This window comes from Rhopalosiphum padi, chromosome 2 (assembly GCF_020882245.1).
Source record: "Rhopalosiphum padi isolate XX-2018 chromosome 2, ASM2088224v1, whole genome shotgun sequence".
Taxonomy (NCBI): domain Eukaryota; kingdom Metazoa; phylum Arthropoda; class Insecta; order Hemiptera; family Aphididae; genus Rhopalosiphum; species Rhopalosiphum padi.
The window spans coordinates 71562682-71589313 of NC_083598.1; the positions used below are offsets into that span (position 1 = coordinate 71562682).

Sequence of the window (26632 nt, forward strand, 5' to 3'; positions counted from 1 at the left end):
TGTGAATGATAACGTTAATTTTAATTCATATTTTGAAGTAGAAAATACTTATTTTTCGGAATATTTTGATTTATAAAAATTTAAATTCGGACAAGTACCTGTAGTTTATGAGTTATAAGTAAGTATTTAAAGTTTATGGGAGTGGAGTATAGTGGTACCCGCAAATTGTTGGTTTACTACTTCGCTCACCTAAATTTAAAAAAAAGTAAAAACTTAAAAAATTATAATGATAATAAATATATATATATTATATATATGTATGTATTTTTATTTCAATTGGAAATTAATATATTTTAAAATAATGTGTGTGATAAAAAGTCTCTCCGTATAAGTAAATATAATTTTAACAAATCGTGGTTGATACATATGATTTATTTAACTTAAAATTATAAAGTTAGATTATGTGTTTCAAGAGTTATATTCGCAACTTATTCTAGAATGAAAACATTTCTTTATGTATTTTTGTCATTTTTTTTTGACGTAATAAATTGTAGTTATATTTTGTTTTGTTAAATAATATTCTAAGCATTTTGTGAAATGTAAATAAAATTGTCTGACACGTTATTATGGTTATCTGTGTACCTATATATTTTTAGTTTTTGATTTTTTTATTGTTAATATTCGTGAGAATAATAAGCTTTGAATTTATTATTTTTATGGTTTGTTATTATTTTTATTAAGTTTGAATGCATAGTATTAATAATTTATTACGTCAAAATGTACTATATTTTAATTTTATTATTTATGCATAACCCAAACAGATCGTTATTCTTATGTTTATTTATTTTTATTGTCCAGGAGGACAGCTTGGATCTTATGGGGTCTTATAAGCCTGAGATCTACTGCTAGAAGGTAAAATATATACATGTATATATATTATATTATATGTATGCATGTATGTATAATATATATAATTTTTAAATTAAATTATGCTTTGGGTTGTGTGGTGAAAGTTTTCGTAGATTTTAAACTGCATGTGTAGATTTGCTTAAGTAAATTTTGATTATAGCTTCAACAGAAAACTTAATATTTATTTTTAAATAAAATGATTATTTATTAGATCTAATCTCAGAACGGAATCATTTTTATAATGTGTTTATTTTATTATGCTCAAATGTATTTATAATTTTTAAATAAAACTGGCTTGCGCCATTGAGAACAATATAAAATGTATGCTTCCTACTATACACATAGTCACATAAAGCGATCCTGTCCCATCAATTTGTATTTTGTCTATAATGGCTTAAAAAATTTTTTTTATATTATTATATTATAAGTTTAATTACAGAGAATTCAGTTTGATAAGTTAGATATTCATTGGAAACGTTTAAAATATATAATTAGCTGTTTAGTTATCACAATTTAATTCACTATTAAAGTAGTAAATATAATTGCGTAGACAATTCTTACATTTCATTTATTTCAAGGTATTAATTTTATGGTAATATAATAGGATATATAAATTATTCCACTTGTGACTTATTACATTTATTTATTATTTTTGTTTTTCATTTAAATGTTTATTGTATAGGTATCTTTTATATTATTATATAACAATAATTAAGACAAATAAATAATTGCTTATTTTAAATGTACATGACATTTAAATGAGTTGAATTGGGTAGTTTCTGAAGAGTTATCCAATTTCTAAAAGCCTATCTATGATTGAATGAATCTTAATGGCTTCTTAGTTAGGCACGTACATTGTTATCTATATTCAATCATTTAAAATAGTAATCGCTAATTATTAATAATTATGAATCTGAAAAAGCAAATGAAACTTGCAAGAAATATTCTATTGAAGTATTGTATTTTAAAGCTGTTAACTTAATTACGTAAGATATATTAGAGAATATAATTTATATATTACAAATTACAATTTTAATCATGTTTAATTTTCATATTTTGTCATATTTGTTAGTAAATGATTTATTTGTTTAGAAAAACTTTATTTAAAATAAAGATTAATATAATTTTAACAGTACCTGTTGAACATAAAAAAAAGGATAACAATAAAAGATAGTATAAGTTAAAAACTACTTATAAAATATAATACAATCTGACATAACAAATAACAAAAAAATTAACAGCATCATCTTGGCTTACAAATATTTTTTACATCATTATTCATAAGGTTTACAGTTAGATAAATCTATACAGTCCGAATAACTAACAGACATTAATACATTTGCGGATGAGAAGTAATTTTTATTAGTGAGTTTAATAATAAAATTGTTGCTGTTCCTAATTTTTGAAATTAACAGTACCTATAATTTAATTCTAGGGCAGTCTATTTTGTTGTTTATTGATTTATATTAAAATTTTTAAAATATTAGATATTTTCTACGACTTTTTAAAGTGGTGATTTCAATAAAATGTAGTATCTCATTGTAACAATTGGAGTTTGTCGACGTTTAAATAATAAATTACATTTAAACTTAAAAAAGAGTTCTGAACGAATTCGAATGAATCTTGAGTTTATAATACTCGATATGCGTATAATACCTTATAAATTCTTAAACGTCTGTCACGTTTGATAAATGATAAATCGTATTATAGAATTGTAATATCATTATTTTTAAATTATAATAAATAAATAAATAAATAAATTATTACGTATCCATATTATATTCATATGTAATGTTCATCGTTAAGCATATGCCAATTTGAAATAATAGATAAAGTTTGTGTATAGAGAAAGACAATACAATAGCAAACAAGGCGTGGTGATTTCACACCCAGTTCCGATTGTTAAATGACTCATAGGTAAAAGTCAACGTGTTTTATAACAAGTCATACCATTCATTAACAAATATTGTCCAAAAGTCAACAAGTCGGATATTTATAAATCAAAATTATTATTTTATTTCAAGTTTTATTCATTGGCTGCTATTGTTTAAATATCAAATTTAATATCTACTGTTGTCTACGAGTATGTTTATAGAATACACATAGCCAATGGTATTTAAGAAATTTTTATTTTTAGTTGGATACTTAATTATAACTGTTTCAAATGTCATTACATTAAATTTATTGCGGTTTGTCGTTTCTTGTGGTTAACTTATGACCTTGTCAGTTGCCGATTCTACCTAATATTTTCACCTATAAGTTACATTTATTACAGTGAGTTTTTATTTGAAGTAAATTATTTTCAATGGTTTAATTAATTATAAGCTAATTAGAGAAAATAATAAATATACCTATAACAAAATATTCAAAATTAGTGTCATTAGTTCAGCGTTTCATGTTACAGTGATTGTTCGTTTACATTTTGTAGTTATTTTTAATATAATGTTTTTTGTTATAGTAATAGGTTATAGTAATTTTCTGTTAATGATCATACATCTTTATAAGATACTCTCATATTGTATAATACTTATTTAATTTTATTATTTTTTAAAATACGTAATGTTTAATAACGTCGAGAATTAAAATGTTAATAGGACAAAAAGTAAGTTTTCCTTATGATTCTAGTATTGATTTAGAATAGGGTTCTAAATTTGAAATATTTCACTTGAAATTTTTCAATAAAATATTGAAAAATATTTTTTCTTCTTTTAATAAACGTGTTCGGTTATAGTTGATTAGAAATAATATATTGATTATACACAAAAAATATTGATAGTAAATATGCAAAAATATGCATTATACATTTTTGATATTTTTTTCGAAGTGTCTGGGAAAATATTTTTAACTTACTAAGCAATAAATCAAATAGTACAAAAAAAAGTAGCCCTAGAATTTATCACTTGTATTATTAATTGGATCCTTATGGTTATTATTATTATTATTTATTATACATTATATTTCTTTATTTCACACAATAAACCAACCTTTAAAAATTTTCACTTGTAAGTTTATGCGATTATAAACTTTAAGATATAATAATTTATATTTTATTTTTCATTGAAATGAAAGTATTTGAAGAAAATAAATTTCATGAAATTTTAAAACCTTAATTAAGAACATTTAGTTCATTGTAATGTATTATAATATTTATATTATTTATATGTATTCACTACAATAAACCATTATACCTACTACCTACCTAGTATATTTAAAGCTTTTTGTGCTATTTTATAAAATATGGAATACTTATAGATATTCATTTATAATTATTTTTATGTTTCTAATATGTATACACTACCCATTAACTTATTAAAGAACTTTATTATTCATTATTAATGTAGCTAATTTTTATTTCGTTATTATTTCGAAAGTTAAACTTTGATCGAATTTCTTGTCAAAAATGAATTGTTATTTTTAATTAAGGATTGACACGATCTATATTATAATAATTTAAAATTATTTAGTTTAGCTGGTTTTGGACGTTAGAGCATTCTGAAATAACTAGAATGTTTTATAATAAATAATATTCCTAGCACACATTTAATTTTTGCTTATGCAATGCATGACGTTTTATAAATATGCACATCACTAAAAAAAGTAAACAATAAGCAAGTAGTATTAATCTATACTTATAGTTTTGTGAAAATACAGAAGTTTTTCTATGTAATTTCAAAATAAAATAAAGTATCTTGCTAATTATATATTTACCTGCTGCAGCAGTGTAGTCCTTCCACAACCAATACGCTATTACTATCATGGTTAGTGCGCTATATCTGTTTTGCGTCTGTTTCAGTTGGGCGCAGGCGTTGGCGGTTGTAGAGTGTGCAACCAGTCCGTGTTCCTAGCCCAACGTCTGCTCATCTCTGGTCACCTATTCCACCGGACGTGTTTTAAGTGCGCCCGGTGCTCCGCCCTGCTGAGCGTGGCCAACTACTACGAGACGCAGGACGGCAAGTACTGCTGCGAAACGTGCCCGGACGAAGAGCGGACGGTGTCGCCGACCGTGTCACTGACGACGGCTGCGACGACGACGTCACAGCCGCAGCCACCGTCGTTGGTCGGTGACCGCCGGGCGCTGTTCGAAACGCTGGCCGCTGCCGATTGTACAGATGACGTGAAAGCGTCGAAAAAGGCACAGCGGCCGGTCACACTCAAAATGGCCGATCCTTTGACGACCACTACTGCCGCCGCCGCCGCCACCGCCACGGAGAAGGCGGCCGTCACGTGCAGCGACGACAACGACAGCGGCGTGGTGGTGGTTAGCGACAAGAAAGAGTCGAGCGAAACAAAAACCTCGGCAAGCGTCACCGGCAGTCGCGAAACCCTTTCGGACGTGGTGGCGGTGGTCGCCGACGAGGATGGTGGATCGGCGCCGTCTACCGAGGACCGAACGACAGACGTTGCCACTAATGTTGTCGTACCCGATCAACTGCCCTTACTGCCCGACGTCGGTCCGCCAGTCATATCCTCTCCCCCTACTCCGCCGTTGCCGGACGATTCGAATCGACCCGATGACGAAACCGTGGTCGAACCACTGAAACACGTTCAGATCCAGCCGATATCGGATGATCTGAAACAAGTCCTCGAACTTCCTCCGGCTAGTAGAGCTCCAGTCGAAGAGCAGCTAGAATCCCCTGAGGATTACGAAATAAAAACCCTATCCAACAAGTTGCTTAAAATGGATTATTACGAGAGTAATAAAGAGGTACCCGTTCCTAGTCCTAGAAAAAGAATTAAATCTCCGTTAAAAACCGATTACCCTGAAAATTTAAATCCTTTCGACGACGAAGATGACGATGATAACAAAAACAAGAACGATAGCACGAACCCGTTCGGATCCGATTTAGAAGACGAAGATCTTTCAACTAAAAAGAATGTTAGTTTGAATCCGTTTTCGAGCGACGAAGAAGACAATGAGCCTGTTTCTCAGCCCCCATTGCCAAAACCTAGGTAAGCATTTTCATGTTTAATTTTATTAACCATTACTATACGTAAATTAATTTCTGCTTTGAATTTCAATCTTATTGACTTGATATTTTTTTAAGGTATTTTTATAGTTTTTCATTCGGTTAACATTATTTACAATTTATAATTATTAATACGTATTAGTTTTCACCGATTACTGTAGGTAATAGGTATTAATATTATAGTTCAATAACTAAATTTAAATTATATTTTTTAAGTTAACGCAGATAATTGTACTAAAAACATAAGTAGTAAATAATGAAGTAATACTTTAATTTGATTAGGCGCCTACATCATAAATATGTCATTGATAAATTTAATTATTAAGAAGAAATAGGTTTAAAGAACAAATAATTATAAATAAATATTATTATTTTAAAGTTATTTTGAATTGTAAAATTAATAATTATTAATTATTATAAACCCATTTGTTACAACTACAGTAATATTATTAGTATTATATTATAGTTATTCTTGTATGCAACAGTGTTATGATGATATTTATAACTGTTATTGTTGTTTTTATTAATTTTTAGTTTGTTAATATGTTTCATAGTATCTTATCAAGTATTATGTTTTATTTTTTATTGAACTTTTATTAAAAAGTTATTATTACCTACTACTTATAATAAATTGGTACTTTTTATTCTTTTAAACAAAGCGATTTAAACAGTTAAAAGGTTATTTATGTTAATTGAATAATTAATATCACAAAAATAGAATTAATTTCTTAGTTTTTGTTAACCTAACTAATAACTTTTATCTAATAATTATTTTGCACTTTTAAAGACTAATACCTATACAATATACATAATTATGTTATGTTGCATGAACCTTATTATTTAATATGGTTAATTTTTATTTTGTTACAATGTTATTTATTTATATGAACACAATGATACAGTTTATTATGTCACAACTTTAAAAATTACTAATTAAACTAATACAAATATATTTTTATTTTAGAACGGTTTTATCTCCTATATTGAAACCACGATACCAAACCCATCGTAAGCAAAGTAGTGCTTCCAGTATATCTTCCTATTCAAACACTCCTCGAAAAAAAAAACCAGCCCCACCACCTCCAGTATCAAGACTATCTCTTGGAAACATTGAATACTCAAATAATATGCAGGTGTCATCTCCTAACAGTTTAGAAGATTCCAGTTGTAGTGGAAGTGAACCATCTTCAACCACTAATCAGGAACGATACAGATTACACAAAAGCACACATGGGAAATGGAAACGTAAGAAAGGACCTGCTCCTCTATGTCCAATACCACAAAGGAGACGAATTAAACCTATGCCTATGGAAGATATCAAACAAGAGTTGTTAGATATTGAAATAAAACAGCAAGAGCTCGAGAGACAAGGAGTTAAATTGGAAAAAGATATAAGATTAAAGTGTAATGAAGGTATGTATATAGAATTATATTATTATGTATATAATCTATTGTATACATTTATTATTTTCAAACATTTGGTTTTAGATTTGAACAATGTTGATGTAGAAGAAATGGTATTACAATTGTTTGAATTAGTAAATGAAAAAAATGAATTGTTCAGAAAACATGCTGAACTTATGTATCTGTATGTATTTGATAAAAACAATTATTATGTAACTTTCTAACAAGAGATTATTTTTAGGCGAAAACAGCATAATTTCGAAGAAGAACACGCCGAATTAGAATATCAAATACGTGTATTAATGTCTAAGCCTGATCACACTAAAACAGATACAGAAAAAGCACGAGAAGAAGAACTTATCCGAAGGTTTGTGTCCACAATGAATTTAATTATATAAAAAGATCAATTTGTTTTTATAATTTATTATTTTTTTCAATAGATTGGTTGAAGTTGTTGAAAGACGTAATGAAATTGTTGAAAATTTAGAAAAAGATAGACTGCGTGAAGCTGAAGAAGATCGTAGTGTATTCAATCAAATTGGAACTTTTGCTCAAGGTTCAAAAAATATCCATCGTATAGTTTACTAGTTTAAAAATATGTTTGACATCATTAGTGGTTTGCGGAATGACGTTTTGTTCGTTTTTAAGGTGATTGCATGTGTAACGTGTATGACATCAATTTGCTTTTATAATCCTGTGTTGCCTGTTTTATTTAAGACTTAAATACTTTTAACTATACTACAATTACTGTCTCTGTTTCTCTAGTAAAATGGTATATATTAAATTAATTAATAAAGAATAAAATAGAACATCAAATATAAAAAAAAAACTGACAAAGAATCATGGATTACTTTACCTATTGTAATGGAATATGAAGATATTCTAGGTTTTTCTGTATTGGTTGCTGGAGGGACAGAAATAGTTAATGTTTGTAAATATCATGTTCATTTACCATTAAAAGGTGTGTGCTTATGTATGATATTTGGTCATTACTAGTTATAATACTTTTTAATTTTTTTGGTGCTTTGTATTATATTTTAACTTGAAATCCTATAACACCTGGTTACTACTAGCTTTTAAAAATATTTGTTTTATATCTTAAGAGGATACAACACCTTCAAGTGTTGTCTCCGTCTTACAAGTGCGCAACATAGCCAATTTATGCTCAGCAGATCATGTTTAGCTCTGTTAGTTTAAAAATAAGAATGAATTAGCCTATTATGAAACTTGATGGTAGGAACGTTATCTGTGTTTGTATGTTGGTTTATTATGATTATTCAGTTTTTAAGTGAGTTATGAGCATTTTTAATTTATGCTATATGATATATACATAACTCGCTAAAAATTTAAACTATCATAAAAAACCAAACACAAACACAGAAAATGTTCTTACCATCAAGTTTCATAATATGTTGCTTCACTCTAATTTTTAAACTAACGGGGCTAAAGATGATCTGCTGAGCGTAAATTTGCTATGTTATGTACTTGTAAAACAGAGACAACACATGTTAGTGTGATGCCTTCTTAACATTTTCGTATTCTTTTCCAAAATAACTGTTGCTATATAGTTAGTTACTTTTTGTTGTATTTAAAATTCAAATTGCAAACTTAAAAAAAGTTTCATTTTTAATGTTAACACCATATTTAAGTACAATTATTAAATATTTAATATAATTTATTTGACTAATTAAATTATGCTTAACTAGAGTAGAGAATTGTGAATATAAAATTTTAAATATTTTAATTTTAAACAAAATGGTAGGTGATTTACCAGTCTAAAATTGTTATGCAGTCTAATATGTATTATTTAGCATTATGAGAATTAATTATAGCATCAAACTATAATATCAAAAAATAAAGCAGATTTAATTTAATATTTATTTTTAGATGAATAGGGGTAAATGTAAATTTAGGTAATTGTAAAAAATTATCTTATTGATTGATATTATTATTTTATCTGTTTTATGATGTTAATAAGAAAAATAACTTAGAGATTGTTAAAAACATTTTAAATTCATCATTTTTTTAACCTAACTGAAATATATTAATTTATTACTTATTTGTTTATAATTTACATTTAAACGCAAAATATATTTATTTTATAATTAATATTCTACTGCGATTATAGAATATTTAAAAAATCTTTACTCTTATTTTATAAAGAACATCTGATACACAATGATAAAGATTTATATAAATTTAATTTATATTCAATACTTGTATTTATTTTTTTATCATTGTATAATCTAAAAAGCTTATAATCTTTTGACACTTAGACGTGTATGATTTATTTAATATATTTGATTTCCATTTCCATTAAAATTTTTATTTATGTAAACTATCACAAAACGCATATTATCTTGACTTATTAGTTATTATATTTATTTGCTTGTGTGAATAGTAAATAGTAATACAATTTAATACTTTTAATTTATGCTTCTTTATTAAATATTTTGGAAAAGTTGCTTAAAAAAGTGAATGGCTTTAATGTTTATATTTGTTTTTTGTTTGTATTTTATAAAAAAAATAATAGATTAAGATGCCCTGTGCTGTTATTATTAGTTAATTTTAAAAGTGTTATAATCAAGGTGGAAACTAAAATATTTCATTATTATTATTATTATTATATGATTTGAAAGTGTTATTGAATTACAGAAAATTTGGAAAATTAGCACAGTGTATCATAAGAAATTTTTTTTTATAAAAATGATTGATTATAATGTTTGTAAACTAATTATTTCTTATTTATTTTTTCTTATTCTTTTAGATGAAACCTTGCCATGCATCAAACCAGTTAATACCACAGTTATGGAAGGAAAAAAGAACTTTTCCAAAAGACTGTTGAAGAATATCAAAAAGGTAAAATCAAAAAAAGATAAACAGGAAGTTGCATCACCATCTCAATCGCCATCAAATTCCTCTCATAGCAAAGGCACTTTAAAAAAGTTTATGATGCTAGGCCATTCGTCTAAGAAATTGTTAAGGCCTAAATCCAGTTAGAATTATTATTGTATTAAAATTGTGAACTGAAGAATTATTGTACTATATTACTATAAGAAGTTACAATTGATTTAATTTTAATTATATCTTTCAAGATTGTATATTTTACTTTTCTGTGCAATTGTACTTTTTTGAAATATTATGTAAACTGGCAACTTATTGTTAATTTTATATTATTAAATATTTTTGTTGCAATTTAAAGAGCCATGTAGTTGTTATCAATTGTATTATTTGTGGCATTGCTTAAATAATTGAACATATCATATACTCAATCATATGAATTGCTAGTTTTAAATGTGTATAATATTTATGTAACTATCACTTTTGTACTTAAGTATTACTTAACATTGAACAAGTTAAATTATTATACCAATTATATTTAATAAGTAATAACCCATTTACATGACATATACTCATAAATTTAGAATATGAGCCTATTTATATTTATTGTTTAAATATGTTAAATTATGTTTATATTTATGTTTCTAATTAAACAAAAGAGAAAAAATAAAATTACTCTCTAAATATCTACACATTTGTTCTTTAAATGTATTTTATTTTACTTTAAGAGAACACCGAATCTGCATATTTTGTCTACCTTACACATGGGCCACATAGCAAAACCAATTTTGTGTTGTTAGCTTTTAACCTAGAGTGAATTTACCTATATTTAAATTTAAATGTAAGAATATTATCTAGATTATAGATCATCTTACAAATGATTTTATTGATATTTTAATTTAAAAAAAAGTTAAATATAAATAATCAATAAAAGTATTAAAATATCAGTAAAAATCTTTAAAAGATGCCCTAGAAATTTAAGGTTGACTATAAGTATAAATTCATTTTAGATTAAAAGCTAATAACACATGAAACATTTTTTGAACACAAATGTTTCATAAGATTTTCTGTTACAAAATAAATTCATAAATCCGGATGAGAATTTGATACAAATCTGTATTTGGATATCTGGATATTCGGATAATTCAGATATTCGGATTTCGTGCTCCCCACTACTTAATTAATTATCTATGACACTAGGCCTTAGACCGTTTGACGAGGGTTACAGAATGACTACGGGAAGTATTGGACTGGAAATAATAGTCACAGTAACGTTTATGAAACTTTATTAAATATAAGCAATAATTTTTCAAATAATAAGTTATATTATAAATTTTCACGTTTATGAACAATGGCAACGTTGCACTAGGTTTGGAACGTTTGGGTAGACAGATCGTACGCAATCGTAATAGTGAAAAAGGTCCATACGCAATCGAATCATACACAGTGTTTGTTACGATTACGTAACGTGCGATGTTTAATAAAGTTTCATAAACATTAGTACGTTACTGTGACTATTATTTCCCGATCCCGGACCAATACTTTTCGAAAATCTAAATAATATGATTTAATGCCAATTATTATATTGGATTTCCTGGTGTGTCGCACTTTAGCATCGTGTTATTAGTATACTACGGTGCAGTACCATTATAGTGGTATTAATTAATATCTTATTTAACTATTGAGAACTCATTAAAAATTATAATATCAGAACGCGGGAAAGAATTAATTATGGTTTCTTCTTATAAACATCACATCATAAGACAACGCAAAAACGGATTGTTATGCATTTTAACTGATATCAACAAATCTCAAGTAAATACGGTAATCGGTGAGCACAATCATGTATACCAATAACAAATTAAAATATTGAACATGTTTCTTAGAGAAAATTGCAAACGAAAAGTCAATGATACAATTTCAACTCAACCAAGCAAAATAATACTAAAAGAATTACTGACAAATTTAAGTACAGATATCTATTGTACATAAGAATATTTCTTCTGTCCGAAAAGCCTGCATGTACCTATATATGCGGAAAAACTTTCCTATAGATATATCTAAAATTGTTTGATAACATTTGGAAAATGAAAAACGATGATATTTTTATATTAGATGATAAAAATGTATCCACATAAATCGTTTATCTGTATCACAATTCACAACTGAAGATAATTCAAATTGTCTGAGTTCTTGCAGACAACATTTTTCCGATGGCACATTTCAGTCCACACCTTATTTTTTTATGTAAATGTATACACTTATTTTTTTAAAACATCAATATAACTATTTAAGTTAACATATAGGTATATATCGAAATGTAGACATTTATAAAAGAATTAGATTTACAATACACATCTCAAACACTTAATCTATCCAAATTACACATCGACTTTTGAAATAGAAGCGCACGAAGCTGTAAGGAAAGTTTTTTCGAATGTATAACTTATTGGATGTCGTTTTCATTTAAGTCAATCTTGGTGACGTTATGTAAGTATCTAATAAATAACTAACTCACATCGGTTAAATAAAATACTTGTTATCGATACCAAGGTTTTACATTTTAAATGTATTAATTATAATTTGTAGGTACTTTTATTAGTTTTATTGTATTCTATATATATATATATATATGTGTGTGTGTGTGTGTATTTTCAATCGACTATAATAATATTTTTATAATAGTACATGTTTTCAACGTTAAACTAATTTTCGTACGCAGTTGTAATGTTTTTAAGATTCAGGTAAAGAAATCGTAACGCACCCTTCACAGTTTAGACGACGATCATGTCCGATATCACTAGACGCTGCGTAAAGATATTAAATACCACGGTTTTAGATACAGTTTGAAGCAGATGTTAATAATTGATGTATGATTACTGCAGATTACTGATTAAATATATACGTTTACTGATATACCTACCTAGGTAGGTACAACGTTTGATAGTGCTCTAGTTTATACTAAACGTAACTCGTAAGTACATATTAATAAATTAATAACACAGACCATTTTTTAATAGAAAATGGAGTAGGTGCATTATTATATTTGTAAAAAAAATTATTCGAAAATTTTAATTTATACTACAGGAGTAAGCTGGAAATATGTATTTACTACCGCCCTATGTATATTTTAATTTTTTGGAGTAGGAAGTATTAAATACTAAATAATAAGTAATGACAATGGTGTACTCTAATATAATAAGATGATAGCCAATATAATGGCCAATATGTTACCTAAAATAAAATTATAATAAAAGGAGTATAATATTCTCTATCTTCCTCCTTCCAGGACATGCTATTCGATCTATATATACGACCATTATTTAAAATTAATTACATAAGTAATATTTATAATGTATATACTTAGATAAATTAGTAAAATCTAAGTAAAACCTTTGGAAATAGGAATGTGGATAATATTATTATAATAATAAAGTTATAGAAAAATCAGTAAATACTTGCATTTTTAAAATGTAAGCAATATATTATTATAATATGATAATAGTTAATATGCAAATGTGTCATACGATATATTATGTAAAATGTATGCAGGTATAGTATACCGTATATGGAGGGATGTCTACCAGGAAATTACCGTTCGTATAATAATATAATATAATAATTTGTATGCGCTGATTGACACGTTTTATAGGCAAATTGGTACATTAGGTTATCAGAATATATGTGGCTTATATTATGTGGTATATTATTGATAAAAAAAACACGTAGGTAGGTACCAAATATGTTGAAAAATAATAAATTTATAAATAATCATAACTTAAAAAAAACATATGGGATTATATTGTTACGACAGCAATGATAGTTATGCGTGAGCCCCATTATGTATCCGTGTAGATATAGGTGAGGCTATTGGGTATTCCGGGTATTCGTAAGTATTATAGAATGTAAAATAAATATTGGCTGAGAGTGCGAGAAAGTTCCAATTTGCAGTAATGTACTTTTATCATAGACGACATAGACACTTAAAAGAGTTACATGGTTTGATCAATATAATGTACATACTGCGAAGATATTTGTAAATATACACATCAGTTAACAATCTATCATTTCAACTATAATGGTCAAAAACGGTTTGATCATTTCCTGAATAATAGGCGTGCAAAATAAATTATAGCCCACGTGTAACTTATTCACAATTAACGAATTATGTCGCATAGTGAAATGTGTTCTCCAGTTCGTTATCCAAAATAACGTAAATATAAGTCTTAACCATAATGGTTCATAGTTTAAACCTATATCGATCTCTATAAATGCCTAGTAAATGGACCATCATAGATACATAGATTATTATAGATGCATACATCTATATATATTGTAAGTTATTTTATATATTCTCAATACAGAAAATTATTTACAAAAAAGTATATTATTATTACATATTTTTTTGTTTAATTGTATGCGTATTCGTATAAAATTTTTTCTTTCATCGTCAGGTGGTCGCTGTGAACGAACCGGGAACTAATACAGTGGCTATCGTCACGATAGTATCGTGCACTTATTAAAAAACAACAAGGTGCATGGGATGTTTTCTAGGAAGGTCAGCGCAGACAACAACAGTATTCGCATTGACGGTAATAATAAATTATAATACTATTTTAGTATTGACAAAATAATACAAATTGGATGTCGACATAACGGAACATTATTATTATTGTGTATACTCGTGCCTACAGGCTACAGGCAAGGTTAGGTTAGGTTAGGTCATCCCAAAAGTGTATAGAGAAAAAAGCCTGAACAAATCAAGTGGAATACATTACTGGTTAATTATGTGATATATTCGACAAGAAGGTACACCGAAGTCAATACAGGAAAGATGCGTAGTGTAGCATAAATTAAATGAAATATAGTTAGTTATCTTTTTAGTTTACTTTTTAGATTCTGAGCGGAACGATGAATGTATTGATTTTACTATGATTTATTTATTTTCTTTTTGTGGATGAGTATTTATTTTTTATTTATTTAATTATTTGACGCCCGAAAGCAATATAGTACACTGTAACAGTAGTATTGTTGGTGAAATGCTTCGATTTTAAAAAATGAAGGTGGTTTTAAATATCTAATTGGATATTGTTTGTAACGTTGAAGAGGTTAAACTTAAAAATTCCCAATACTTATCTTTATAATCGGATAGAACAAACAAAAAATTAAGGAAAGCCAGGAATTTTTGATAAAATTGATTTTGTTTTTTTGACGTAACTCAATAATTTATCGAAATTGTAAAAATTACAAACTTCTTTAAATTTTGTATCTAAGTTTTGAAAATTGAAAACAAGACTCTTCATAACTCTTAAGTAGTTCATACTGAAACCATAAATTAAATTTTGAGTTATTTAAGTTGATATAATTCAAATTTTAATATGTTTATATAATTAAACAATAATTAAGTATTAATCATATAATAAATGCAAAAGCTTTAGTAAAAATTATATTAATTAACCGTAATACTAAAAGTAAAATCAATGACTTTAATGTATCGTAAAATTACTTAGTGACGAGGTTGACACTCTGACAGACCATCTTCGCTGAGAATTGTTTTTCGTATACCTACCATGATATACGATAAATATATAATTAAATTCAAATTTTACACGTCCATAACAGTGACCCACTTAAAATCTAATGTACAACACAGTGCTACCCACTTGTCTTCCCTTTTAATGTTATATTTCTATTATTCTTTCTACTTATTATAGTTTTGTTCTGCAATAATGTATAATATATCTAGTGACATGGAAATTTTATAAATATATAGCGGTGAAGAAAGTAATAATTATCGGTGCGTCTTTGTTTGGCATGTTCGTGAAGGGCGTCAATTTCGATAAGTATAAAAAGTATAATATGGTAGAAGTGTCGAATGCCTCGTACACGACTAACTGTGCAGTATGCGGTGCTATTATTGAGTATTATACCATTTATACCTAAACAAAACAATCGGTGTGGAAAACTGTCTATTGACCACAGTTCATAGTTTCATACCATAATATTAACCCACGCTGGTCTTGATAGAACGGAACACGTGATAGCTGATGAGTCATTTTTTATAAGGAAATAAATTACAATATTATGTTTTTTTGTTGGATTTTTTGCTTCGTTTTAATGCGTCATGAATCATGATACATTTATATTATTGCGTATTTTAAGTCGATTTTACAGTCATGATTGAAATTCATAAAACAAAATGCATTACCAAATTAATTTTTGCATAAAACACAAAGTAATACACCCGTTTACTACAAGAAATAACTTCACTTCATTTCTACCTAACCTAATTATGTTATAGGTACAACATTTTATTATGATTTCACATTTGAAACGTTGGCTCCTGGAAACATTGTACGCATTGTACACACGCCACAAAAGTCCTAGGATTCGTCATTTTAGAAGTAAAAAGAAAAGTAATTGGATACTTGATTAGTGCAAAGTCGGATGTGTTTCTGTTGAAACTCTACATAAAGTAGGTATTATAAATTATAGTTTATTATTATATCGTATGCTGTACAGCACAGTAGTCAAAATGGATCCGTGGTATATAATGCGAGATATTGACGAACCTAACCACAGGACAGTCGTGTGTGGGTAATGCAATAAGAAAATAAAAATAAAGGAGTGAAACATTCACTGCGTATTTATGCAATCATTATGTGTCGCAAATCATAAATATAAATAAATATTTTGCATCTTATTATAGGTATTTATACATTGAATATTTCCAAATTATATTTTTTGTTTAATTAATTGTTTTTTTTATTTATAAAAAGTGTTAAAAATCCCACGAAACAAAAAGAAATTAATTATGTTGATATTATCTTATACATCAAAGATACGACCAAACTCGTCAGCTTCAATTTCATTAGTTATCATAGTTGATTTTAACCAAGTGTTAGGGTTAGCTATATGTGACAAATTCGTGGTGATTAGTGTGTGGTATGACAATGAGATGGGCTATTTGAGAAGACTTAGATATTTTCGATCACATGGTGAAAGTGGATTAAGATATAGGCATATAGCCGATATGAAATAATAGCTATAAAGGACGTTCTGAGGTGTGGTGGTGTTTTTTTTTTGTTTACACCCGCAATCACGTGTTTCTTAAATTACATTTTGTTATACACATATTTGTGACCTCAAGATACTAAATTATATTACCTCTATTTTTTCTATTATTTATTTAAAACATTTTCACAATGAATAAATATATTAATTCAAAATTAGTAATTTATTAATGATGGTGATATTTTTTTGACTCTGTTATATAATCTAACCTTTCAATGACGAACCCTTTCAATATTGGCCACTTGCTGATTTTTATATTTATATAAATGAAAGTATTTTAATTTGTAATACAAATTTTGTATTTATATATTTTATATATTTATAAATCTATTTATGAAGATTTAATTTGGTTAAACATTAAAATAAAATTTTTAACTACGTAACTATATATTTGGTGTAGTACCTATACGGCTATATATAATAGGAGTGTCATTAATAGAAACAAAATAGAGGTTAATTAGAGTACTAGACCTCTATTTACAGATTGGTGTGTGTGATGTGACAAAGGAGAGTGATGGGTATAGCCGTATACCTAGGTAAATATCGAGATTGTTAATGTAAAACAAGAATATTTCATTTGTCACAATAAAATGTAGTTGTATTAATTTGTTGTTGTTTAAATTTATTGAAATATTTATATTATATTTATTGTTAATGATAAATATTCATTGACTTCATAAGAATTTTATTCAATTACACGCTCATTGTTCATAAAATATGGACCATAATATTCAGTCCTCAGGAAATCAAATATAAATTAAAACTATATTTAGGAGATACAAATTATAAAATTAACTTCACATGAATTCTTACGTTGATTATAATGGTGAGTTATGTATTTATAATTTATATAATAAATAATAGTTTTACACGGTAACTTTTCAAGTACACTGGTTCAAGTGTTTCTAAAATTATAACAACATCGTAATAATATCTCAAAATAACAGAAAAAAACAATATTTTTTTTCAAGGCGTACATAAAATATTATAGTGTATATTCATTAACATATTATTATTATTGCACTTTTTGATTATATATTAATACTAAAAATACAATTTAACATATGTTTGATATATTTTTACATTAAAAATAAAGTTAGAATATAAAACAAATAATTGAAAGATAAAAGTTATAATATATTTAACATAAATTATACTCTTCGATGCGCATTTTATAGGTATTTTGAAGATAAAAATAAATTTTTTTTAACAAACTACACCACAAATCCAGTTTATATAAATAATGTAATGAACATACATCATAAAATATATATTGTATACAATATGATACAAATATTTGGTTATCGATTTAATGTGTGATATTTTTTCTGTTGGTCAATTTCAATAAATTTATTTATTTTTTAAAATATTACTTAAAGTACATAGACTACTATTTAAAAAAAAAATATATATATATTTTTATCATGCTGATTTTTAACTTCTCAGATAATAATATTTATTGTTCATGGATTGTATTAAAAACTTTAATGCTGCTGTTTGAACTGTTCAAAAAAATATTCATTTTTACTTTTCTAGTCATGTACACATGTATTATTGTTTATATCCACAGTGGGTAATTTCATAGTTTTTTTTTAGGATATATTATAAGAATCACTGAACTGAATCAAAAATTATAACAATATTTTGATTTTTAAATATCCGTTTACAAATGTATTAATTAATCAATATTTTAATCGATAGAAGTTAGTTCAATCCTCAATTTATGAAATTTAATTTAATTTTGTTTTGTATTTATCTTTAAAACTGCAGATTTAACTATTTGAATCATCAAATCATAAAAGTTTAAAGTCTGTGTGACAAAAATGAATAATAAAATAATGTATGTACTCGAAATTCAAATTTTGTAAAACTACCATTATTCTTATACCTAGTTATTTATAAATATATATTATTTTATTAAGATTTTATTTTATCTTGGTATATACATACGTATAGTATGTTACGGATAAATTTTGAAAATGAATAAATCAAATGTAATCTATTAAATGTTAGTTATTTTGATACATGTCATTTATGATCAATTTGCTAACTTCAAAGTCTTCAAATGGTTCTTGCATTTGAATTTGAATAGGTTTCCTTCCATCATTTTGTATTAAAAAATGCTTAAAATTATCCCAGTTATTTCACAATACTTAAATAACTTTACGTAATTGAACTGTACAGCTTAAAATTATGTTTGCATACCTATTCAGATCTAGTTTACCAGCTATAATTTCGAACATTTATTGTTATAAATAGTATGTATCACGTTGCAGTGAAAATAAATGCTAAAGAATAGTTATTAATTATTATTTATTTTAAGTGAACTAAATGGCCAATTTATAATTTCCTTGATCATATCGCAATAAGTATTAAAGTATCTATGTTTTGGCAGATAAGATCCATAAAATAATATATATTTATTTATCCTACTACTCGTTTAGAGTACATTGTACAGGTGTATGACAAACTCTTACAACTAGTTTTGTGATGTCTGTAGAAAATAATGATTAATTACAAACATCTATATTTCTTAAAAATATATAATGACTAGTAAAGTTATTGATACTATTATTAATAGTTAATTTTAATATTTCATAATATACGTTATACTTATACGGAGTAATATACATTTCTAATAATCATAAAAAGCTATATTGTAGAATATAGACATTATATATGTATAATATATATATATATATATATATAATATGTAGTGTAAGTGATAATACATTATGATTGTAAGCAAGGTATTTTGTGATGTTCTTAGTTCTTCTTAGTTCTTTATTTAAAAGTGGCTGGATTATATAAACATCATTAATTCTCCAAATAAAAGTAGTAAATTCTCATAGGACAATCCAAGCATTAGGATAAAAAATATTTTAAATTTATGTCGGTAGCAGTAATTTAATTATTTATAAATGTATGGTATTGTTATACAATTATATTTAAAAACCATAAACGATTAATTTCTATCATAATTTAAAAAAAGTAACATCTTTAATTTTTAGTTATAGTTTTCTCTCTCTCTAGGTATTAAATTAAATATATAATTTAATTTAATATCTGTATAAAAAAGTACAAAATTTATTTTTTATTTTAAATTGGTATTATTTGAAAGATCTAAATTAATAAATACTAATACATTGACATTAGAGTACTTACATTAATTTATTGAAAATATGTTTAGATAATTTAATTTAATTATTGCACAATACTATGATTAATTAAATCAATGTTTTATTTCAGTAATGCAGTTATTTATAATTGATTAAATATTGTTGAACAATACATAATTTTGAAAATTATTAAAGATTTTAACTTTGAGAATAAACACCTTTTTCGTGTTTATTTGTTAGTATGTTCCGCTTTACAAGAAGCCAAGCATAACAATAATACCAATTCTTAAAATAAAATATTTATAATGTTATGTGAAATGAGTCGAAAAGAAATATCCCTATTCAATTTATATTACATTTTAACAAATCTCATTTTGCAAACTGTCAAACAATGTTGAAAACGGCAAAAGGAACAAATATATACTTTACTACGGATATTTTAACCCAGTTAATGTCAGTCATTCAAACGTCGCAATCATTCAATTTTATTAGGATTTGTATTTGAAAATGGTTGTTTTCGTTAGGTAAAAATTTATTTATCTAGAATAATTTTAACAATGGTAATAGATTTATTTATATTACGTTGATGATTTTGAATGTATATTAAGTTAAAATTTATGAGAATTTCCATGATATTATTATAGATAATATATAAACTGAACCGATCCATGTTAGTATATAATAAATCTTATCGAGGGATATACCTATAATATGTATTATTAAGAGCATAATATATTTATTAGTAATTATATTTATATATATTTATATTAGAAATACATTGATATACAAAAAGAAACTTTAAAAAACGTTTTGAACAATAAATGGCCATTTGCAAATGTTTTATATTTAATAAAAATAAAGGTAAATAATAATAATAATTATAATAATAAAAAAAAAAATGGATTTCATTGAATTAAATTCGTTGGGAAAAGTAAGCTCAACTCTGCAACATGATCTAAAATGAGCGCGAAAGCAAATGTTTAAAAACAGGTAAAAATTAAAAAAAAAATTACCTTTGATCCCTTGAATGACTTCAATACATTTTTGTCTGTTGACTTAAATATAATATAATCACAATATAATCTTCAGAAGACCTACAATGTAGGTCGTTTAAAACTCATGATGACCCGTTTATGATAATACTATTACATATTATGAATAATGTATTATGTATTCAATAACTATTATGCAATTAAATAATGTTATAATGTTTTAGTAACAGCAGCAATATTTACAACGATATGGTTTTGTGGGAAATTAATTTTCACGGACTGTGAGTGAAACTCTCTATAGGTATTCGGCGGTATAGCATTGGTAGTGAAGTAAATTAACCTCACCTGAAATTTTGATTAAATAATGTTTAACTAATATACTTTTTAGATCATCAAAACATCAAAATACAAATATTTAAATCATCTTAATTTTTAACCTATAATTCATTATTTTTAATAAAACATTTTTTTTTAAATGTGTATAAATTTAATTTTAAACAGATTTAAAAAAAAAACAACAAAATAATACAATACGATATTAAGCGTAAAGCGATAAAAAAAAACTGTTTGTCCTGTCAGAGTATCCGAATTACACAATAATTTATACGATCGTGATATATAGGTAGGTAATACACGTCCGAGTAATATTTTCATCTACATTTTTTCGTTTGACTATCTCTTAAGCATTATAGTATTTTCATACACGATTACCATATTACATGTCTCGTTTCAATAAAGTATATAATACTATAATATAATATTGTAGGGAGGTATACTACGGCGATCGTTGAGTTCACTCGACGGATCGGCATCGTCGCATTCAGCTGTCGTATCATTGCGTACAGGAACACCGTTTCGACTTCGAGAGAATCGCACACGAGATAATAAACAATATAGAAACCGATAAAATTCGGTTTCAGTATACAAAATATGTAACTTTCACGCGTGCGAGGAGATTGACGACGAACGGAGAATCGCCACATCGTTGAACAATAATAATAATAATAATAGAAAAAAATACAGCGTGCCCGGGCCGCCGGCACGATCGTGAGCCTTACGCCGACAGTCTGGTAAACCGCGCGAGGCCGTCGTTCGGAGCGCATCCACTTCCGTCGTTGCTGGAAGTCGGGCTGCTGTAGTAGGCCAGCGACGTGTCTTCGTCGTCGTCATCGCAGCCACCGACACCGCCGCCGCCGTCGCCGACACCGCCGACACCGACGCAATCGTCGTCGTCGAAGTCGAAGTCGACGTCCGGGCAGTGGACGCGGCCGCTGCCGGGCCTGCAGTCGTCGATGAACAGCGTGACGGCGGACGACGACAGCTTGTGCCCGCCGATCCTGCGGTCGTTCCGGCCGCAGACGGCCGCGCCACCGCTACTGCCCTGTTCCGACGCGTACGGTTCGCTCTCCTCAGACATGGCCCTCGTGATCAATATCCTGGGCGATCGTCGGGAGTCGCGCAATATGCGCCGGACGAACGCGCTCCTGTTGGCCACCGCGCACCGGCTGCCCCGGTCCGGTCCGCCGTCGTTGGTGGTCGACGAGTAGCACCGCCTGATGGACGAACCACCGCCGACGCCGCCGCCGCCGCCACCACTACCGGCGCCGTCGTTGAAACGGACGTCCGCGTAAAAATTGCCAAAGTCCAGAGCGTTGGCCGAACACGTGGCGCCGGGCAGACGTCTGACCGGCGCCGGCGGTTCGCCCGTCTCGGACAGGCTCATCAGCGACGACCGGCGGCTGCAGAGCAGCAGCAGCGGCGTGGCCGCGGTCGCCGACCCGGTCTGGGCCACCGCCGTCTTGCCGTGGCCGGCGGCCGCGGCCACTGGCGTCAGCGACGGTCTGCGCGACCCGCACGCCGACGGCGTCCGGGCCTGGATTTCCTGGTTCACCTCGCACTTTGTCATCATCTTGCGCCGGTAGTTCTGGTACGTCTTCTTCAGCAGCTTGTTCTTGATGCCGTACAGCAGCCCGTTGCACAGCGCCGAACCGGTGATGAGGGCGAACGACAGCGACTTGACTGCCGGGTCGGTGCGCGGCGGCGCGCCCACTGCCGCGCACAGTGACTCGTACAGGCACACGCAATAGTACGGCAGGTAGAACACGGCCAGCGAGCCGACGATCTGGAACACGGCGGAGAACGCGTTGCTCCGGCGCAGCTTGTTGGCCATCGCCGTGGGCAGGAAGAACGGGTTCCGCTGGTGCGTGATGGTCACCTGTGCTGATAGCGTCACTTCGAATATCGCCGACGCTATGCGGTGCCTGTGATACCGGGCGATCGTGAACACCTGCGAACGATACAATATCCACGTATTACGCGGTGCAGATCTGCGGTGTGCGCCTACTGTGCTACGTTTATTTTTTTCACAAGACTTGTTCGATATTTCAATATTATATTGAATATTTAAAATTTATAATTTAATAGTAATCCAACTATAATCTTATAAATTATTGGGTTTTCTTTAATTAGAGTTTAAGAGGACGCCATACCCGCATGTGTTGTCTCTGTCTCACTAACGTACATCTAACCAATTTTCGTTCAGCAGTATACATTTTGTCATGTTAGCTTTAATATTAGAGTACATTTACTTATTATAAAATTTAAAGGTAAAAATATTATCGAGACAATGACATATGATTATTATCATTTTAAAGTGAGTTATAAACATTTTAAAGTTGTAATATTTTACATAGCTGTATAAGTCTGTAACTCACTTTAAAATAATAATATCATTAAAAACATATGTCATTTTCTAGATAATATTCTTACCTTTAAAATTGGTTATAGGTAAATTTACTCTAATATTAAAGCGAACATCACAAAATGTATTCTGCTGAACGAAAATTTGTTATGATGTACGTTAGTAAGACAGAGATAACATAGCGGGTATGGCGTCTTCTTAAACAATTGTAGATATCATAATGTTTTCTGACATTAGTATTTACTATTTTGTGTATGGAAAAAAGTACTTTTCACAAGGTATGGAAAAAATGTGTTTCTAACTCAAATTATTTTTAGAGTCAATAACAATTTATTAATGATTATAGACTATATACAGGATATTGTTTGGTAAATTAACCTATTTATAACAATAATAAATCTATAATTTCCAAAATGTTAGGTTTGTGAATAGATCGATCTAAGACCGATCAGTCTTGATTTAATAATAGATCACGAATGAGATCAGTGTCAATATGATTATTATATTTAATATTTTAAAACTTACTTTTATGTTACATCCAAGTATGATGACACATGGTAGTACTAGAGTAATGGTAGTATAGAAAATGCTATAAAAAATAGTAGCTCGACCTTTGCTGAAATCTGTTGTACAAACAGGTAAGCCCGGTTGATAAGAGTAAGGAACTAACCGGAAAACCGGTGGCAATGAGATCAACAAGCATACAATCCATGTGCCACAGAGTCCCAACATGATTTTGCGGCTGTTTACTAGTGTTCCGTAATGCAACGGTGCCGCAATTGCATAATATCTAAATAAAAATTATATTAGTGATGTCAATATTAGGTATTATAATATAATAATTTATTATATTTTTAATATTTATATCATATCGTAATTATTTTAAGTAATCGACATAATATATGTTTTAGAGGATAATATAGTTAAGACTAAACTATAGATTTTTAAGTACCAATTTTTAATTTTACAATATTTGAAATATTTAAATTTTAAAACAATTTTGTTCAGATTAGTAATTTAAGTGGTTTGTATACTTAAGTATTAATTGTTTAATTTAATGGATATGATTTGTAACAGTTTAATATAGATTTATTTTAATTAGTAAAATATATTTTATTTTCAGAAATTTATAGGTAAATTGTATTACTACTATATTTGAATTTTACACGTATATAATATTTATATAATGATTTAGTAATAGAGCAATATATACCAACCTGTCACAGTTGAGACCACACACTGTCCAAATGGCCATTGGATGTAGGAAATTAAACAGAAATCCGTGAACAGGACACAACCACGGAGCGACTTTTTCGTACTGATTAAATGTCTCTGGTAAAATGGATACCAGTACAGAAATGCAGACAATCAAATCCACAGCACTCAAGTGCGTAAGCAACACGTTTATCGGTGAACTCGTCTACGAAAAATGTGTAAATACAGGTAAATTAGTAATTATATTGATTTTTTTGTTTTAAATTTATGTTTATAAATGTCATTTAAAATGTACTATAGTGGTTTAATGTAAAAATAGGCAATTTTTAATATTACATTTTAGATTAACTATTTTTTAATATAATATGTATATGTATATATTTTTTTTTTCCAGTGGTTGTCTGGGACTGTTTATTTTTACTTTAAACTGCAATATGTAACGTGATCTCCAGTTAATTCTCTGTTGCCCAATAATAAACTATTTTTTAATTTATTTCATTACTAACTATAGTTATTGGATTTTATAGGAATTTTAAATGGATCTGAGTGAGTCGGATTTCACAAAGGTGATCCGTTAGGAGTGCAAGGATTTACTTACATATCATTTGACTGCTATTTTTTAAAATAATTAAATTACTAATTTCTACAAACATTATTGTAAAATGTAAATGTTATAAAATTTTATTAGATTCAGGAATATCAAGCCATGGAATTTTCATTTAATTTAAAATATAAACATCAAATCTCATATTGTGAAAAATTTAATTTAATGTATCTCTAACTATTGTCTATTTCTCGTTTAAACGCTTCAATGCCTTTTTTTTTATATGAATTTTTAATTATTTTTCATAAAATTTAGCTAAGAAACGGTTTTACTGTTTTATAGAACATTTTAAAAAGAAATAACAAATACATGTATTATGGGCATTGTAAAAATCAATAATTTCCTCGTTCTTGTACAGAATTTAAATGAGAATAGGAGGTAGCATATACTTGTAATATATATGTAGTTAAACTTTTATCGATGCGTTTTATAAATTGATATATTTCATATTAATTTAAAACTAAATAATAATATTTAATCTCATATGAATAATTGGATATATTATTATATAACTGTATATATTATGTAAGATGTGTTTTAGTAGAATAACGTGGACGAAGAATAAAAACGACCGTGAACGCGACAATACAATAAAAAGGGAAACTAATTTCCTACTAAAACGCTCTCGTATTTCGCACCAAACTCAATTATTGTGGATGGTATAACGTAATTTACCAATGGTGGTTTTGGTCGAGTGATGACTTTTTAACAGTATTATAATACTTGTGCATTGGTTGACTTTATTTTAAATTAACCACTATAATTATTTCATAATATATATTTATTGATTTTATAACTTTAATTTTGTATATTTTCAAATATTTGAAATTCTGCATTTATTAATTCGTTAACAAAATATTATTTAA

General features: G+C 28.1%; 2 protein-coding genes across 4 annotated transcripts in view; one reads left to right on the forward strand and one right to left on the reverse strand.

Annotated features, from left to right (window-relative positions):
- Window positions 1-10751, forward strand: part of LOC132919708 (MICAL-like protein 2) — a 29584-nt gene extending 18833 nt beyond the window's left edge. Inside the window, exons 5-10 of one of the 2 annotated variants that reach the window (XR_009660664.1) lie at window positions 4643-5799; window positions 6781-7229; window positions 7305-7404; window positions 7462-7587; window positions 7661-7868; window positions 9988-10029. Coding sequence is in view for 1 of the 2 variants with exons in the window: in XM_060981497.1 (XP_060837480.1) it covers window positions 4643-5799; window positions 6781-7229; window positions 7305-7404; window positions 7462-7587; window positions 7661-7776; window positions 9988-10220 (2181 nt within the window). In the remaining variant the exon portion in view is untranslated. Of the gene's footprint in view, window positions 1-4642; window positions 5800-6780; window positions 7230-7304; window positions 7405-7461; window positions 7588-7660; window positions 7869-9987 lie in introns of both variants that reach the window. The other variant, XM_060981497.1, reaches the window with a different exon arrangement.
- Window positions 10752-21608: 10857 nt separating this feature from the next.
- The window catches only part of LOC132922092 (probable G-protein coupled receptor 21), a 114791-nt gene continuing 109767 nt past the window's right edge, over window positions 21609-26632 (reverse strand). For both annotated transcript variants that reach the window (XM_060985418.1, XM_060985420.1), the window contains 3 exons: window positions 25165-25367; window positions 24473-24737; window positions 21609-23533 (listed from right to left, as the gene is read on the reverse strand). In XM_060985418.1, coding sequence (XP_060841401.1) covers window positions 22301-23533; window positions 24473-24737; window positions 25165-25367 — 1701 coding nt within the window. In that variant the 3' untranslated portion in view covers window positions 21609-22300. The remainder of the gene's footprint in view (window positions 23534-24472; window positions 24738-25164; window positions 25368-26632) is intronic.